We start from the raw sequence: 17,425 nt of genomic DNA, 5'->3' as shown, positions 1-17,425 counted from the left end.
TTGTTCAGTACTTTTCTTTGCGCAAGAATAGCTAATAGCTTGGTGGAAAGGGTGAGTCTTTCACCCATCGCCCAAGTACACTGCTGTCCAACTCGGGTTGTGTCGTAACTTTTCACGTTTCATTGGGTGTGTACCGTGCCAATTACCAAGCCACGTGTGCTTATCTGCTTCTGGATCAACTTGAAATGTGCATACACCGAGTCCCGGTCCGTTGTGAATTGTGATATCCATCAAGCTCGAGAAAATATTATTGCTTTTTTCCTGTTTCGTGTCGATTAGCGTTATGCTGGGAAAAGGCAGGAACGACAAGGAAAATCGATCGCTAGAATTCAATCCGCATGACACCTTCCGAAAAAAAAATCACAGTTACACAAAGCAGTTCACAGTAGCGGTGATGTAAATTGCAGTGATAAAATTTCCAATTTTATCGTGGCTCATCGAGTGAAGCTGTTTTAGCTCGGAGAAGGTGGGGTTTTTACCATTGAATTCGTTCGTCGATCGTTAACTGCAGCTTTAGGTAATTGCACACACCCATTCACTCACCTGTGTGTCATATTAGAGAACAGCGGACGAGCGGTTTTCCGGTTGGGTCTTATTGGACATATCGTTTTTGTGTGACATTGCATAATCGCTCATGAACTATTATACTCTTCTATTGAAGTAGAATACTTCTCTCAGGAAGTTCGGCTACATAGGGATGTGAAATGAAAATCTAAAACCGAAAAAAGTGAAAAATATGTCCAATTTCAAATGCTAATAAATCGATTAGTATTCGATGGATTTCCTTCGTTCTTGCAGCAATAGATTGGAAAATCTTCTAAGATTCTTCCCAAAACAAGATAATTGTAATTTTATTATTCACACTATTGTACTATTGAAAATAGTCAAGCCTTGTCAAAACGAAAATTTCGACCCCTGATTGGTCGTTATATGCTTGCTTCCCAAGCACGGTCGACAAAATCATATACCTTGCAATTGAAAACATGCTATTTGGCCTATATAAGAGCCTGTTTCAGCCGGAGCCGCTCATAACAGTTCTGAACAGCGACGACAGCAGTCCTCCCTTAGCAGCAGCGGGAGCGAGCAGTGGGTACCATCGAAAGCGGAAAGCGGCCACAACTGTGGCATGGCTGTGGATAAGCGTAGCAGTTCCAGCGGATCTCACCATCGATATCAGCAGGGCCAGCAGATGCAGGTACAGTGGATACCAATAGCGGCCACAACTGTGGCATGGCTACGGATAGTGTTGCAGTTGTTCAGCAGTTAGGCCAGCGTATAGCGGCCACAACTGTGGCATGGCTATGCATAGCGTAGCATCAGACAGCGACAACAGCAGTCGTCCTTCCTTAGCAGCAGCACTAGCCCTGTGGTTGGTCACCACGTCTCAGGAGCAGCGCGGTTTTTCTCAGCGTGTGTCGCCAGACAGCCATTATTCCCCCCGTGTTGGGGCAGCATGAAGATTGCCATCAGGAAATCCAATTTTGGAAATCAAAATGCCTTTTTGAAGGCAAATAAACAAGTCATTGAAAGCTAATAATTTTTGTCAACGCAAGCAAGTATTCTGTGTTCCATCCTAGCAATTTAAATTTGTCGCACCCGTCTAATTTACTGAATGTGAAATAGCTTCCACAGTGCATGTTGTCCGTGTATCTTAATTCCCCCAATGTTAGGGCAGCTCAAAGGTTGTAATTAGCAACTGATTTTGAACAGCAAAATGCTTTTTTGAAGGCAAATAAAAAAATAATTGAAGGTTAATAATTTTCTGGCATCAACACAAGCAGACATTCTGTGCGGGATGCAATCAAATTCTGTTGTAGTTGTCTAATTTTCACTTTATTTAGTAAACCCCCCACTGTAGGGGCAGCGTAAAGGCTGCGATCAGCATGACCAACTTTGAATAACAAACGGTTAACGTTTATTCACTAAAAATTCATCCAATTCAAAACAGGTTTTTGTATGAGTACAATAATTTGCACAAAAAGACATTAAAAATTTTACCGCATTATTGGACGCGTTTCTCCAGTCATGCCTCGTGAACGTGAAGGTTCCCTATCACAGACATAGATTTCGTGCTCCAGCACATTACAACACGTGGAAATTGTCTTTTCACTAGTGCAACATTTCTCGGAAGTGTTTTATTATTCTCGGGTAAGAGACTACGAGTGCATTTTGAAGTAGAATACTTCTCTCAGGAAGTTCGGCTACATAGGGATGTGAAATGAAAATCTAAAACCGAAAAAAGTGAAAAATATGTCCAATTTCAAATGCTAATAAATCGGTTAGTATTCGATGGATTTCCTTCGTTATTGCAGCAATCGATTAGAAAATCTTCTAAGATTCCTACCAAATGCAGGAAATTGCAATTTTATTATTCGTACTATTGTACTATTGAAAATTCTTAAGCCTTGTCAAAACACAAAATTCGACCTCTGATTGGTCGTTATACGATTGCTTTCCCATTATTTGGCCTATATAAGAGGCTTCATCAGATATTAAACAAAGATTTCATCAGATATTAAATTGAACAACTGAAATTTGAAGAACACAAATGAATATTTGAAGAGTTAATATTTTCTCGTTTTGCGCTATAATCCAAAGTTAATTATCTTAATCCACATGCATACTCTGACTACGTTTGCGTCGCTTAGTGGTTGGCTACGGTTATGCAGAACGCAAATGTCGGCGCGATGTGATTCGGCAAGACGAAATGTGTTGAAATGTATAGCTCCACTTCGTCGTAAAAAGAGCTGTGCATTTCATCACGGTAAGGCGAATCGCATAGCGCCGCCATTCTGCATAACTGTAGCTTTTGTTCCGTTCCCGTTTAATGATGTCGTATTAAATGTGCATATTGAAATTTGGCAGCACTTCAACTTCTCATTTGCGCAAAATTTTAAAAATATTCAATAAACTTCATTCATAATATCAAACAAAGAGAAATTACAATACTGCCAATGAACGGTCAACGTTTATTTACTAGAAAAAATGACTGACACGCAAGTAACGGGGTTATCTTTCTTGCAAAAGTATTCTACTTCAACCTTGCGGTCGTGGCTTTGCATACAACCTTCCTGTGATTTTTTTATTTCATTTCTAAGAAATGGATCTACAAACACTTGAAATGGCAAAACCTGGCAAAACTAGTGACTTAAGAAAAAACAACGTCCTTGGCAATGACGTCGAATGGCCTTCTTGGATGACATTATTTTGGTAGACGCTTTTTGAAAGGCAAACCGTGAAGGTCATAATGACGTTTTTTTTCATCAAATGTTGTATCGATAATATTTACAGCTCAACAGCAGCAAAGCTTCATATTGCATAGCTAGAGATGGCCAGAATAATGACAATACAAAAGTAGCTTTGGTCTGATCATTAAATTTTAAAATTCAACAGTTCACTCGTTATCGTTTCGAGGTGTTCGCTCATAAAGTTTATAATTTGAATTGCTCTTTTCGGATAAAAAAGACAACAGAATAAATTCACTTTAAGTGTCTGTCAGGCCAGTTGCGATTGTGCCGATTGTGTGCCTCTGCTATGATGATTCAATTCGCCGTCGCTGTCTGCTGCACTCCGTAGCGCAAAGCTAACGTTGATGGCACGTGGGCCTGTGAGCCTGAATGCTTTGTTTTGAGTGGCGGCGGCTTCATTGATGCGGAAATTTCGCGCAATCGAATAGCCGATCGCCGCCGTCGGTCCAAACTGCAGCTTGGAAGTAGCTCGGGCGGATATTACGACGAGCAGCTAAGCTCTCGTGCGAAGAGAATCTGTATGGAACTCGTTCTGATGGCACGGTAAATTGCGAGCCGATAATTTATAGACTTTATAATCAGAAAAGAAAAACCGCAAGAGTGGCCGCAAATAAACATGCGGGCTTGATGATAAAAAGTGACAATAATATGCGTGCTTTCGTGGTACGCTTGTCGTATTAGCTTCTTATGTAACATTTTTTTCATGATTCAATCTACAGCTTATTTCGGAGGATTCTCCTACTTATTAGCCTTAATTGCAAAAAAACCCTGGTCCGTTTTGATTATCATCATCACAAACAACAACAGTAGACATCAGCCGCTTGATTATGGCCGCACAGTTTTGGGCAACGAATTTGGTTTTGGGCAATCAGCTGCTTTTGGCGTGTAGATTATCACCATTATATCACCTAGCGGGGTAGACAACGTTCGTTGCCTCGCATGATTGATAATTGGAACCTTAGTTTTCAACGTTGTGTGTTTCGAACTCCGCCGAGGCAGGCAATCAATTTTTCAACGTTAGAAGCTCGGTCAACGAAGGTGCTACTGCCTGGTTGATGGTGTGGCAAACTTCTGACGCCTACACCAAGACTCTCGGTTTGTTTAGTTGGTGCAGAAAAACCGACAGCTCGCGCCTTCACACCGCCGTTCCAATAAAGTGTATAATCGCGCATGATTAAAGTAGGCAACGGTGGGCGGGTTTGAAAATTATCATTTTAGGCTGGGAAAATTGCGCTGTTCACTTGTTTATATTCTAAGGGGTGAGACCCTAATTTTTTTGTGAGATCGCGGTGATAATTATTAATAAATAGTTGTTCTTTCGTAATCAACGATGGTAATCCATCCGGCGTTATTTTTAAACAACGCAATTAATTTCATTTGTTATTAGTTTTACGATTAAGATTCTGTCTATAAAGTGTTCAATATTAAGGAGTGGTAATGACAGTAGTGCACAGCAGATACCCGTGCGACTAAACAAAATATCAATATTTCTGGTCGCAGTGAGTGATCCATTCAGGTTTTCAAAGATTTGATATGTTTTTTGTTGGAAATATTAAAAAGAACATAATTTTCTAACGAAAAAATGATAGGTTTTGCGGATTTTTTGAAAGCTGCAGATTTGGAATTAAGAAATTTAAATTTAAGTTCCTTTTAATATGATTTTTGAATTATGTTGGCTGTAGTCTATACATATAAAAATGGAGTGCTGCCTGTCTGCTCTGGAAAGTAGGGCTCTCATACAAATGAAACACAAATTTCTGCATAACTCGAGAACTAATGAAGCAAATGGAAACAAATTTAGCATGTGGATGTTTTAAAAAGCAAAGAATATTTCTATGGTAGTTCGAGACCACTCCCTGCTCTAGAAGAACACAAATATTTATACAGTAATCACCCGATTATATCACTCTCCGCTTTTGACTGCCCCCGATTTTATCACCTTTTTCACCCGATTTTAACATGTCAGGATGAACTGATTTTCTATTTAGATTCAATATTTTAGTACTTTTGCACAGCTCTGTGTAGAATAACATCATTCTGGATATAGTTTACACTGAAAACTTAATCATTGCACAGTGTTTTATTTTGGCGTTTTCGTTCCATTAATTAAATAGTGCTTCATATATTAACTATAGCCATAACGTATATTCATAAAATTTTTAAGCTCTTTAACAACGCTTTTTTTGATATAGAAAAGCGGGTGATCAATCCACCTAAAAGTTAGATAGAAAATTTCTTCTTCATTTGATTGAGATAGACACAGCGTGTCTTCAGCAAATCCCTCACATACTAAAGTCCCAATTCTCGTTCCAACTTTTTCCCACATTTTTCCAAATTTTTAAATCTTCTACAAAGTTATCAGCCATCCAAAATGCAGGTTTTTGGAAATAATTGTTATGTTCCATCTATTAAAATAAACAAGCTATTTGCCATATTTTAATATTTTTTTTCTTGTGTTTTCTGCTTTGATAATGCTAGAATAATGAAGGAAAATGTAAAAAAAATCTCGATTTTCATGTGTTTTTAAATGTATTGAGAAGATATTTTGTGAAAGGGCTATCCGTTAACCAACCTTTTTCCGTTGCCTTAGAAAATAGTTGAAAATCACGATTATTTTTTAAGCTGTTTTAGAAATGTATGACGCTAACAGCACAACTTCATAGCTTTATGTAAACACTAGTACCTAAATGTTTAATTTATATGAAACCCACCTCCCTTCCAGAGAGCCAGAAATTTTTCTATGGTGGTTCGATACTCCTCCCTTATTTTGAAGAGAGGGTTCCTATACAAATAAAACACAAATTTTTGCATAACTTGAGAACTATTCAAACAAATGGAACCAATTTTGTCATGCCTAAGTTTTTGAGGGCAAGTAATGTTTTTATGTTGGCTCGACACCCCTCCTTCTTCTGAAAAGAAGGGTTTAGATGCAAATGAAACACGGTTTTTTGCATAACTTGAGAACTAACCAAGTAAATGGAATCAAATTTGGCATGTGAAAGTTTTTGCAGACAAAAAATATTTCTATGCGAATAAAAAAAATGAATTTCTGCACAACTCAGGAACTAATCCAGTAAATGGGACTAAATTTGGCATGTAAAGGTTTTTGGGAGCAAAACGAATTTTTATGGTGCATAACATTACAGTTTGCGTCCTCTTCTGGAAAGAAGAGCTCCCACACAAATGCAACACAAAATTCTGCATAGCTCAGGAACTAATCGAGCACATAAAAAAATTTTGAATGCGTAGATTTTTGAGGGCAATAAATATTTCTATGATGGTTTGAGACTCTTCCATACTCTGAAGAGGGGGTGGGGTAAACTCCCATACAAATCAAACATATTTCGACCAGTTTTGCCGGAAAATAGACTAACATAATCGTAATGATGCACAGCAGCCAAAATCGACTAAGACGCCATTTTTTATTCCAAAATGGAGACTTCAGGTTTCTGGAAAACAGTTAAAAATTTCCGAATACCATCTAATATCGGTATTTCCGGAACCAGAATAATGCCCAGAGGCCAGAAATTGACTCCAAAGATGGCTACTTCCGGTTTCTGAAAACTAGCCAAAAGTGACCAAATACCACCCAATATGAATATTTTCGGAATTTTAAATGCAACCCAAAAGTCGACCTAAGATACCATTTTGACTTCTAAGATGGCGACTTCCGGTGTCTTGTAAACAAACGAAAAATTACCAAGTACCATCCAATATGAGTATTTCTAGGTCTAGCATGACAATGTCAGATATTGACTCCACATTAGACTGGGACACAGTTATATGGGAAAAAAGCGAAGTTGTTATTTTTTCGCTCCCATGCACTATTCGTGTTTCTTATGGGTCCTACGATAACTATGTAAATTTTCAGATCGAGATATTTAACAGACATTTCATCAGATATTAAATTGAGCTACTGAAATTTGAAGAACACAAATGAATATTTGAAGAGGTAATATGTTCTCGTTTTGCGCTATAATCCAAAGTTAACTATCTTCATCTACAAGCATACTCTGACTATTATTACGTATTTGCGTCGCTTGGTGTTTGGCTACGGTTATGCGCTACGCAATCGACGGCGCGGTGCGTTTCGGCAAGACGAAATGTGTTGAAATGTATAGCTCTACTTCGCCGTAAAAAGAGGTGTACATTTCACCACAGTAAGGCGAATCGCATCGCGCCGTCATTCGCGTTCTGCAGACCTGTAGCCGGTCAACGTATATTTACTAGAAAAAATGACTTACACGCAAGCAGCCGGGTTATCTATCTTGTAAAAGTATTCTACTTCAACCTTGCGGTCGTGGCTTTGCATACAACCTTCTTGTGATTTTTCCCAGGAAAATTTCCTACAAATATCATGTATCGATATATTTTTAGAAGCCAACTGGACATTTCTAGAGAATAAGTTTTTGTAAAAGTGGATTTTCCCATGTAAAATTATATGAAAATTTTAAAAATCGGGCGCAAAAAAATAGTTTAACCGATCGATCTGAAAATTTACACACCTGTTATAGGACCCATAAGAAACACGAAAAGTGCATGGAAGCTAACATTTATTTTTTGAGTTCCCTTCACTCCACATGCCTCTTAGATCCAAGATGGTGACTTCTGGGTTCTGGAAAACAGCCGAAAATAATCAAATACGGCCCAATATGGGTATTTTCGGAATCGCATTGATTGATAGAAGCCAATTTGAATTTTAAGATGGCGACTTCCGGTGGCTAGAAAACAGCCGAACATGACCAAATTCGACCCAATCTTGGTATTTTTGAAATCGTAATTATTCACAGAAACCAAAAGACGATGTAAGGCGCCATTTTGAAATCCAAGATGATAACTTCCGATTTCTGGGACAGCCGAAAGTGACCAAACACACCCAATATGGATATTTCCTCAATCGTGCACAGAAGCCAACAATACAACTTAGACACCATTTTTATGGTGACTTCCGCTGTCTGGAAAACAGCCCAACATGACCAAATACCAAATGTGGGTATCTCTGGAACCAATAACGCCCAGAGGCTAGAAGCTGATTTCACATGCCTTTTTGAAATCCAAGATGACGATTTGTCTTTTGAACTTGAATGTATTCAGTATTCGATTCGTCATCCGTTTGCAAACTATAAACAAATTATGTGGCATCATTTAGAAATTTTTAAAATTATTCAAATGAAAATTGGGGTGGAACGAAGTTCGCTGGGTCGGCTAGTTATAAAATATAATTATAGTATTTGAAAACTTTCAGATTTTTATCATCGAGCATTCCGAAATTTTAAAGTTTTTATTAAATACGAAGAGTTTGGATAGTTTGATGTTTCGGATTTTCGAATTTGATGATGTTGAGTTTTGGGTTATAGACGGATTTTAAAGAATGGAAAAAATGTTATTTTATTCTTTTGGTTTGCCAAATCCGAACTACCGTGTCTTCCGCTTAACCCCTTCCATCAAATTTTGCACAGTGATCTCATCAACCTGATTCACCGCCGAACGCCAGTTAGATTTAAAATGCTGCTTAGTTTTTATGCATTTATTAGTTTTTTTGAGATTCTGTTTCACCAAGGACCAATACCGTTCGATAGAGCGGAGTTCTTGGCTTTGGGTACCACAACCACGTTGTTCACATCGTACCACTCGATTACCTTTTTCCCAATGTTGCTTTAGAAATGATAATAGTCGCTTTTCCAATCACTCCTGGATGTAGATCTTTTGATTGATGGTTCTAAAGTTTGATGATCCTGAAAATTTCCTGCCGGTATAAAACTGCTTTCTCGGAAGCTACTTGAAATCCGCCCTTAACCTCATTAAACGTCGTCACATTCACCTACTTAAACGTCAATAACCTGGCTCATTTTTTGATCCGCCTTGAGCTTGCCTGCGACGCATGGAGGGGTTAGGATTCCGCTTATATTTTGCCGCCACCTTCTTCGTCATCGCTGCCACGTCCGGTTTACGATTGTCGTCGCTTCCAGGTTTCCGGGCGGTTGACGCTCTCCGAATTTGCCAGGGTTGATTTGACCACAACCAGCATTTTTGTCAACTTGGCGTGAGAGAACAGCTGCGCGTGCGAAATTTTGACACGCTGCTCCTCTTGCTTGGACGCCATTTTGAAAACTGGAGAGCAAACGGTGAAAACTCATCACAGCAACCATCGTTTATACACTCAACTTCAAAATGCAGCATTTCAGGTTTTTTTAAGTGTTTTATTTTACAGAAATAAAGCAATATCAAGTCGACCAATTTTTGCGCGCTCCAGACTTTACATAGATTTTCAACCTCGGAAGGAATATTATAAAAATAACCATAGACTAGAGATGGTAGGGTACGGGTATTTTTACCCGAAACCCGACGGGTTCGGGTCGGGTTTCGGGTAACGCCAAAAAATATTTTACGGGTTCGGGTCTGGTAAAAATATGGTATTTACTTAATTTGGGGGTGCTGAACACCAATCTCCATTCCATTTTTTATTTGGGGCGGTCCATAAAGCACGTGACATAATTATTAATGATTTTGGCACTTTTCCCCTTACTTTTTTACTAAATAGAATTGTATCTTCAACCACAAGCAACGCCACAGGGCGTCCTCCTCACAGAAACAAATTACGTAGTTTTTTCATCAACCAAACTTTGAGAAAAAAAAAGCTTTTTTTACATTAAAACAAAATAGGTAATACAAACTAACTACGAATCAACTTTTTCTTTGACACCAAAAAAATCCAAGCTATCATTGAAACTGCGGAGCATTTCAAAGTAATGAATTTTTTTTAAAACATATGTCAAAAAACGTCAATATGCCAAACTTTGAAAAGTCATAAAATATCAGATCTCATGATATTTCACCCAAATTTTGGATTTAAGCACTTGAATGTTATAGCAATAAGGGAAAAATATTATGAAACAGCTGACGTAAAAAAAAATCAGGCGGATGGCCACCGATTTCCCACTGTGCATTGAGGTGTTTGGTACGAAGCAAATATGTATATGAGATTTGACAGCGAGAGCATAATCTTGGTTTGCACTGTGACCAGGGATGTACAGAAATATCTGTGTTATACCGATTTTTAGATTGAATCGATGACACCGAATCTGTACTCAAAAATTACAGGTTTTTGGCAAATGCAAATGAATTATTAAATTTTTGTTAAGTTTTAAACAATATTGACTTTGACCTTATTATAATATTTAGATTTCAGGTTGCTGCGATGTTCACATAAAACTCGTCGTTTTTTTTAACTCTTCCAGACATGCACTTTCCTTAGTGAACCTCTTCCGCCTGGAACTCTGGGTTCATTAACATTCGTTCACATTCACACTCGGTTCTTGTCTAACTCCGGCCATCATCTCGAGAAATCACATATGGCAATCAGTGCATATAACGTGCGAGGTACCCAGGTATTTTGAAAAAAAAAAAAAAAATCCGGGACGGATCGGGTACGGGTCGGGTTCAAGCAATTTCGGCTTTTTTTTCTTTCGGGTACAGGTACGGGTAGTTGGAATAGATATTTTTCGGGATCGGGTCGGGTACGGGTATTTTAAACAAACCAGACTTCGGGTTCGGGTCGGGTACGGGTTTGAAAATTTTCGATTAGTCGGGTACGGGTAACGAATTTCCCATACCCGACCATCTCTACCATAGACCTCGTCCACTGTTAAGGCCCAAATACACACACGGCGCAATGACACCTTTTCCATACAAAATTGAAGGCGTGATCGCTTTCCCACCTTCCATTTTGTATGGAGAAGGCGTCATTACGCCGTGTGTGTATTTGGGCCTTTAGTTAGCTCAAACGTGGAGGGCTGGATTGTCATTCTGGTACTAGCATAAATTTAAGACAGAGAAAAACATAATTATACCCGCGTATATCTCTTCACCAGCACACAGCTTACAATTGAAAAAATAGTAGGAGGGTGGTATTCAAGACACGATCGCATGACGTTGACTACCGTATTCTTATATTCCATAACAAATAGTAGAGGGAATTGCAACGTTTCTATTACAAAACATCGAGGCACCAAAAGGTGCCAGTTGCCGATTATTCTTGTTTACTGGTTAGTTCAGAATTCTAGCCATTTTAGTATTTTGCAGTAGCCATGTACTACTAACAGCCACCAGCATTACGGGTAAAACCAGCACGAGAAGACCGGTACTATTTTGTCTATCCTCCATTTCGCTGCTAACACCTAGCGTCCGTATGTAACCGGTACGGTTTAGTAATAAAACTGATGGAGTGATATGTTCGAACGGTACCTTTTATACCAAGGCTTCGTCAGTTAGTTAGAAAGAAGGAGGAGCTAAGTAGATGATGAAATGGCAAGGAAAAAAATTTTTTGAAAGCTGCGCCGGCCGCTGTCGTAATATTAACACCAACAAAAACATGCATTTTTGCAAGGTTTTTTTTCCGCTAGCAGCAGCATTTTGTAAAACAGAAAATTCAATTACCCGCTTCTATTACAAAACTTCGAGGCACCAAAAGGTACCAGTTGCCGATTATTCTCGATTATTACTGGTTAGTCCGTCCAGAACTCCAGCCATGTACTACTAACAGCCACCAGCATTACGAGTGAAACCGGCACGAGATGACCGGTACTCTATTGTCATTCCTCTTTTCGGGTGCTAACACCTAGCGTCTGTATGTAGTCGGTACGGTTTAGTAATGAAGCTGATGGGGTGAAATGTTCGAGAGGTACCTTTTATATCAAGGCTTTGTCAGTTAGTTAAAAAGAAGGAGGGGCTAAGTAGCTAACGAAATGACAAGGAACGTAAATAAGCATCGGAAACAGAAAGTGACAACAACAATAACAACAAAGTCAGATCGATTGTATACGTTAGTGTCGACTGTGCTTGGGAAGAGAGGTAGTGATTGGCTGCGCGGTATGATTTAGACAATCGATATTTAGTTATCGATCATTAGTGTATCTCAAACAATAGTTTGTTTTTGTTACATAACCATAACCGTAAAAGAATTTCTGATCGATTGATGCCAACATTTCGAAAACATGATTATAAATGACTGAGAAATAAGCGTTCAAAACCTGACCACTTTTCCCTGGTTTTCGCTGGTTGAATTACTAGATTTTCAAATTCAAGTGCCTAACTTCGATATAGACGTTAGTCAACGTCAAAAAATAAAATACCGCGGTCTTCGGTGTCATTTGACAAACTGTAAAAATTTTGTTCAACATGCCATAACGTCAATAAACAATCAAAATCAATATTTGTAAACTTTAAAAATTTCTCAGCCTAAAGCTCCACATACTCGTCACGCGTTCGGTTGCGAACTATTTCGCCGTGGTATACCACAACCCGCGTGCGTACGCGCTGCCGCTCGCCAGGAAGGTACACAGAAAAAAGGCTTCCGTGAGCGGAGCGGCCAACGCTAGTTAAATTATGTAGGTACTGCGCACCAGAGTGTCGATTGCTCGTCGATTTTGTTTGTTGGTTCAATTTAGCTTAGTTTTCACTGTACCGCTCGGTTTGCTTGCTCATTGCCACCAACATCGCAGAGGCTGGTGCTTACTTGTCGGTTAGTCGGTCGGTCGTTCGAACGTCGGGCTTTTGTTTCTATTTTTTCGTACCTACTATTTTCCCCCCAGTCGCGAACGGGGCTTAGCACTTGACAGTAGCTGCGCCATCCGCGGTTTCTATCGTAGTAGTCATGATAATCATATTTTGTAAGTTTCTTCGCTGTGGTTGCTTCACTGCCACCTCCGCGCATAACAGGTCGATATCTTCCTCATTAGAAGAGCTTTAACATCTTTTTTTTTCTTACTTGTTTTGCTTGCAGATTCAGCTGACGGTCAGAATGTGTCAACAGGTTCACCCACGACTATATCCTCGAACCCCGCCTCTCCCTGCACTAACAACAGCAACAGCAACAACAGAAGCAATCTAAACACGGCGGGTAGCATAATTTCCAACACATCTAAACAACAGCAGCACCATCGTTCCCATCCACATTCCTACCAGCAGCGGCAGGCAGTAGACAGAGATGCTCCGCATAATAATAGGGCAGAGTGTAACGAATCAGTCGCAAAAGTTGTCGCTAAGAGTGCAGTGCCATTGTGTGTCGAGGAAGATCGTCCACTAACAAACTCCGCTACAGATAACCCCTCCAATCCGATAACAACTGCATCTGATAACGAGAATGAGTCATCCGATCGGGAAGTGTCGCCCAAGTTCGTAGTGGGTGCAAAAAAGTACGGCCGTAGGTCACGGCCGCGGGACGACACGACCGCACTGGACACGTCCTCAGATTTCAGCAACTCAGACAACGAATCGGTTCCGTCGAACCAGCAGAAGGACGCCGCAGGGAAAAACTCCTCAAAGGTGCAACGATCTGCGTCGCAGAGTGACATTCACGGTACGAAACGTCGCCGGCCGATGAGCGGTGCCAGGCTCAAACGGTGCGTTTCACTACCAACACACCGGCAGCGGCCGGATTTGGCACAAAGTAAGCTGAACGCTAAGGTTGTTCGCGATCAGCTGAATATGGACGAACAAATGGATAGGAAAATTTATCTGCTTCGGTTGTACGAAAAGCTACGGGACATATGGGATTCCCTGCTTGGTGACGGTCACGGCGCTCTGCTAAACCAATCCCAGCTGGAGGTGGTCTGCGAACGGGCCGGCTTGCAGGAACTTCCCGCCAAGCTGGCCGCCCGAGAAGTTTTTGCGAAATTGTCGCTTCAACCGATCGAGGGAATTGGATTTGATGAGTTTATTGCGCTGCTGCAAAGTGATTCCGATATTCTTCCTATTGGTGGTGGTGGTGGCGGCTGTGAAAAGAAACCGACAATTGACGGCGGTGATTGTGTCGTCACAGCGCGAATGTTCGGCGAAAGTGACACTTTCAAGGCTCAGGAATTGGACCGCGATAGTGTGGAAGAGACTGTCGGCTTCAGCGTGCAGATGCCAGGTATGTGAGCGTGAGCTTTTGAGCGTGCGTGGATGAAGACAGTGATGAATTTTGTTTTAGATTTAACGGCCGAAATTGGATCGCTTTCGTCGTCCATTATAATCGACATGTGGGAGTCGGCTGGAATTGTTAACGCGAGGAATCTACTGCATGATCTCGGATTCTACGACGATGAAATTCAGGTGACAAGTTTGGCTAGCGCCCTGGAGGACGAACAGCAGCGGCTGGGCGAATGCAACGAAACGTATGATATTGTGAAGGTAAGTGAGTTTTGTGCTCCTACGCGACGACGACGACGACGACCGGCAGTGGAATTTGCATTGCTAATGGACTTCACAGAGCGAACGGTATTCGAGCTGTGAAATGAAGATTAATTGAATTGGGGAAACCCGAGACGAATACCAAAAGTTGGGTTTGAGCTCGGAAATGATCCAATCTAATTTGCGAGCAATGTGTATGCATTTTAAATTGTTGTCGGGCTTGCTAACGTGTGATGTTTACCCAAAATAAATATCTGTACGCGGGTCGTTGCACATGAAATCGGTGTAGCTGTGAGCAATCAGCCAGTATCGCTGTTTGGTTGTTTGTGTTGAAATAATTCAACTGTTAATTGACGATAGGGGTTGCTCAAGTGCACGACGCCGTCTCGTCCAACAAATAGAGACCGTATGTGATGTTGATTTTACGGTGACGCTTATCATTTCGATGATTTTACGTTTTTTGAAATTCATGACGGCATTCTCTCATATTTTGAATGGAATTTGACGCCTTCAGCAAGTCGAATTAAGTAAATGACGGAAGATAGTGTTGCATAAAGAAAACCGCAATTCTAAACGATTCGTATACTATCCGCTTAGAATTGTGGGGAGCAGAATAAGGGAATGTTGTTCCTACCAGTGACGCATAAAGCACTTGTATTCCATTTCCACAATGCCAAATCAGCTTTAAAACAATTATTAATAATTCAATTAGTGTGCGAGAAACGCTACAGTGCTTCTCAAGTTGGAGAAAGCTAACCGCACTGTGAACGTCACCGGTATTTTATCCGCTGTTTATTAAAAATGTAATTTTGAGCTTGTGAATGAGATACTTTAAACCATTATTCCTAAAAATGTTGAATTACAAAAAAAAAAGAATTGTTTTTCCTGTATCGAGTCATCACTTCGACTAGAACTTCGATTTATTGTGATATTGACCGAGACTTTGTTGTATTAGGAATTATCCGGATTATCATATTATTACTCGCAATATGCTTATTAAGAGCATGTGACATACGTTTCATTTAGTTATCATTCTTCGTAATATCAGTTTTGGGTAAATTCTTGTAACTTGAATTACATGTAATCAAATGCTTTTAATCTGAGAGTTCCAATACGTGCTTGCAATATGAAACATAAATCAATGCCTACTGATTGCCTTTCGACAAGCAATCCCTGCGATCTGTCATCTTGAAGTGAAATGTTCTAACGGAAAAATGCATCCTCTATTACATATACAATTAACCGAAAGGCAAAAGTTAGGTTAGGTATTTGGATTTGCACATTTTAAATTTACAATACCCAGTATTAAAAAATTGGAGCAATTCATTTGTGCACCCTCATAAAATTTAGTCCTAATTGTTTATGCCTCATCATGTAGGAGTGTTGAAGCTATAATCTACGGGGTGTCTTCCGTACCTGCCCGTAAAAACAACCGCCCCCAGTCCAGGGAATCGCACACCCTACCTGCCGTATATTCTTCCCTTTTCTAATCGCCTTAATCACGCCCATCAATTTCCCTCTTCTTTCAGGCCTCTTACGCGCTACACAAAGCGGAAAACGGCGCGCTTCGGCAAGCTTTCGTGCAGCTAGTAGAGGAAAACAAGAAACTGTACGCCGACAACAAGGAGGTCAATCAGCGGGCGCTGCTGATCGCACAGGAAGTGGACGAGCGGCACAACTCCCTGGAAGCGGCTACCCGGAACAAGATTCGGCTGTTGGAGCAACGCCACCACGAGACGGTGAAGGAACTCACGTCCCAGCTGGCGTTCGAGCGGGAACAGCTTTCTGGTGCGAATGCTGCTCTGGAGAAACGAATTCATGCTCTAGAGGTTGAGGAAAGCAGACAGAAGGTAGAAATCGGTCGTCTAACGGACGAGAACGATAGCCTCCGGCTGGAGCAGGAAAACCTCACCAAAGAGATGGCGGAATTGCTAGAGAAGAACATCCGGCTGAACAAGGATATCACCGAGCTGGAGGAGAACAATCGCAATGATATAGACGATGGATTCGGTCGGAAGGATGATGTAGAAGTACTGGAATTGATCGAAAAGATTTCGTTACTACAGGATGAGAACACCGAACTGAAAGATAAGAATGATGAGTTGAGTGTGGAAATTGAGACGTTAGGTGTGGAGTTAGCCAAGTTTAAGTTGAAGCGAAGTGGAGTTAGCAGAACGAGTACGCTGGAAGTGTCCCCGGTGGTGGTAGAATCAGCCGGTGTTTGCGGGGACGAAAATGCAAGCGCCGCTAGGAAGCGACAGGGAGATTCACCAAGCAAAGCTCGCCTTTCGGATGAGAGCCCCCGGCTAGGAAAGTTCCGCAAGTGCAGCAAAGATTTGGAGAACGAATCGGACTCCAGTGGAGACTGGATGGCGCTACAGTCCGAGTTGGGAATGAAAGTGGACAGTACCATGGCATCGTCGGGAATTTCACATGATTACTCCAGCAACAATGAGTCCGGTTTTAATGATGACGAGATTCGGCAGTTGAAGATGAAAATTGAAGAGCTGGAGAAGAAACTGGAAGAACAGAAGGCTCGCTCTTCTGGTAGTAAGACTGAGGCGGAACGTTCGGAGACTGCGGATCAATCGGAGCAAAGTGAACAGGACAAACTGAAGAGTCGGTGTGAGGAGCTAGAAGCTAGCCTGGAACAAATGAGTAAGGAGTATGAAGCTTGCGAGGATTACTGGCAGAACAAGGTTAACGAAGAGCGTCAGTTGTTTGAAGAGGAACAGCGAATTTCCGATGATAAGTTCAACGAACTGCTGAAGAAAATGGCTGAGTATGAAGAACAGTTCGCAGGTCAAGGAAGCAGCAAAACTGAAGATGGCAGACTTTCTCCGATTGAGGAGAAAGATATCCTCGAACAGCAATACTTGGATCTGGAAGTCGAGTTGCAGCAGACGCAGCTGGTGCTCGAGGAGAAGAGCCACGAGGTTGAAAAATTGCGGAATAGAATTGCCGAGTTTGAACAGTTGACCAAATACTCGTCGGATGTGATGCTG

General features: G+C 40.9%; 1 protein-coding gene across 2 annotated transcripts in view; it reads left to right on the top strand.

The window, feature by feature from the left end:
- LOC129726761 (blastoderm-specific protein 25D) overlaps positions 1-17,425 on the top strand; it is a 47,940-nt gene that overhangs the window by 28,239 nt on the left and 2,276 nt on the right. The window contains exons 1-4 of one of the 2 annotated variants that reach the window (XM_055683834.1): positions 12,762-12,916; positions 13,030-14,160; positions 14,221-14,420; positions 15,950-17,424. In XM_055683834.1, coding sequence (XP_055539809.1) covers positions 12,901-12,916; positions 13,030-14,160; positions 14,221-14,420; positions 15,950-17,424 — 2,822 coding nt within the window. In that variant the 5' untranslated portion in view covers positions 12,762-12,900. Of the gene's footprint in view, positions 1-12,761; positions 12,917-13,029; positions 14,161-14,220; positions 14,421-15,949; position 17,425 lie in introns of those variants that run through there. The other variant, XM_055683833.1, reaches the window with a different exon arrangement.

The sequence above is a fragment of the Wyeomyia smithii genome, chromosome 3, assembly GCF_029784165.1.
Source record: "Wyeomyia smithii strain HCP4-BCI-WySm-NY-G18 chromosome 3, ASM2978416v1, whole genome shotgun sequence".
Classification (NCBI taxonomy): Eukaryota; Metazoa; Arthropoda; class Insecta; order Diptera; family Culicidae; genus Wyeomyia; species Wyeomyia smithii.
The sequence above is the reverse complement of the archived record's forward strand: the minus strand, read 5'-3'. Positions and strand labels throughout refer to the sequence as shown.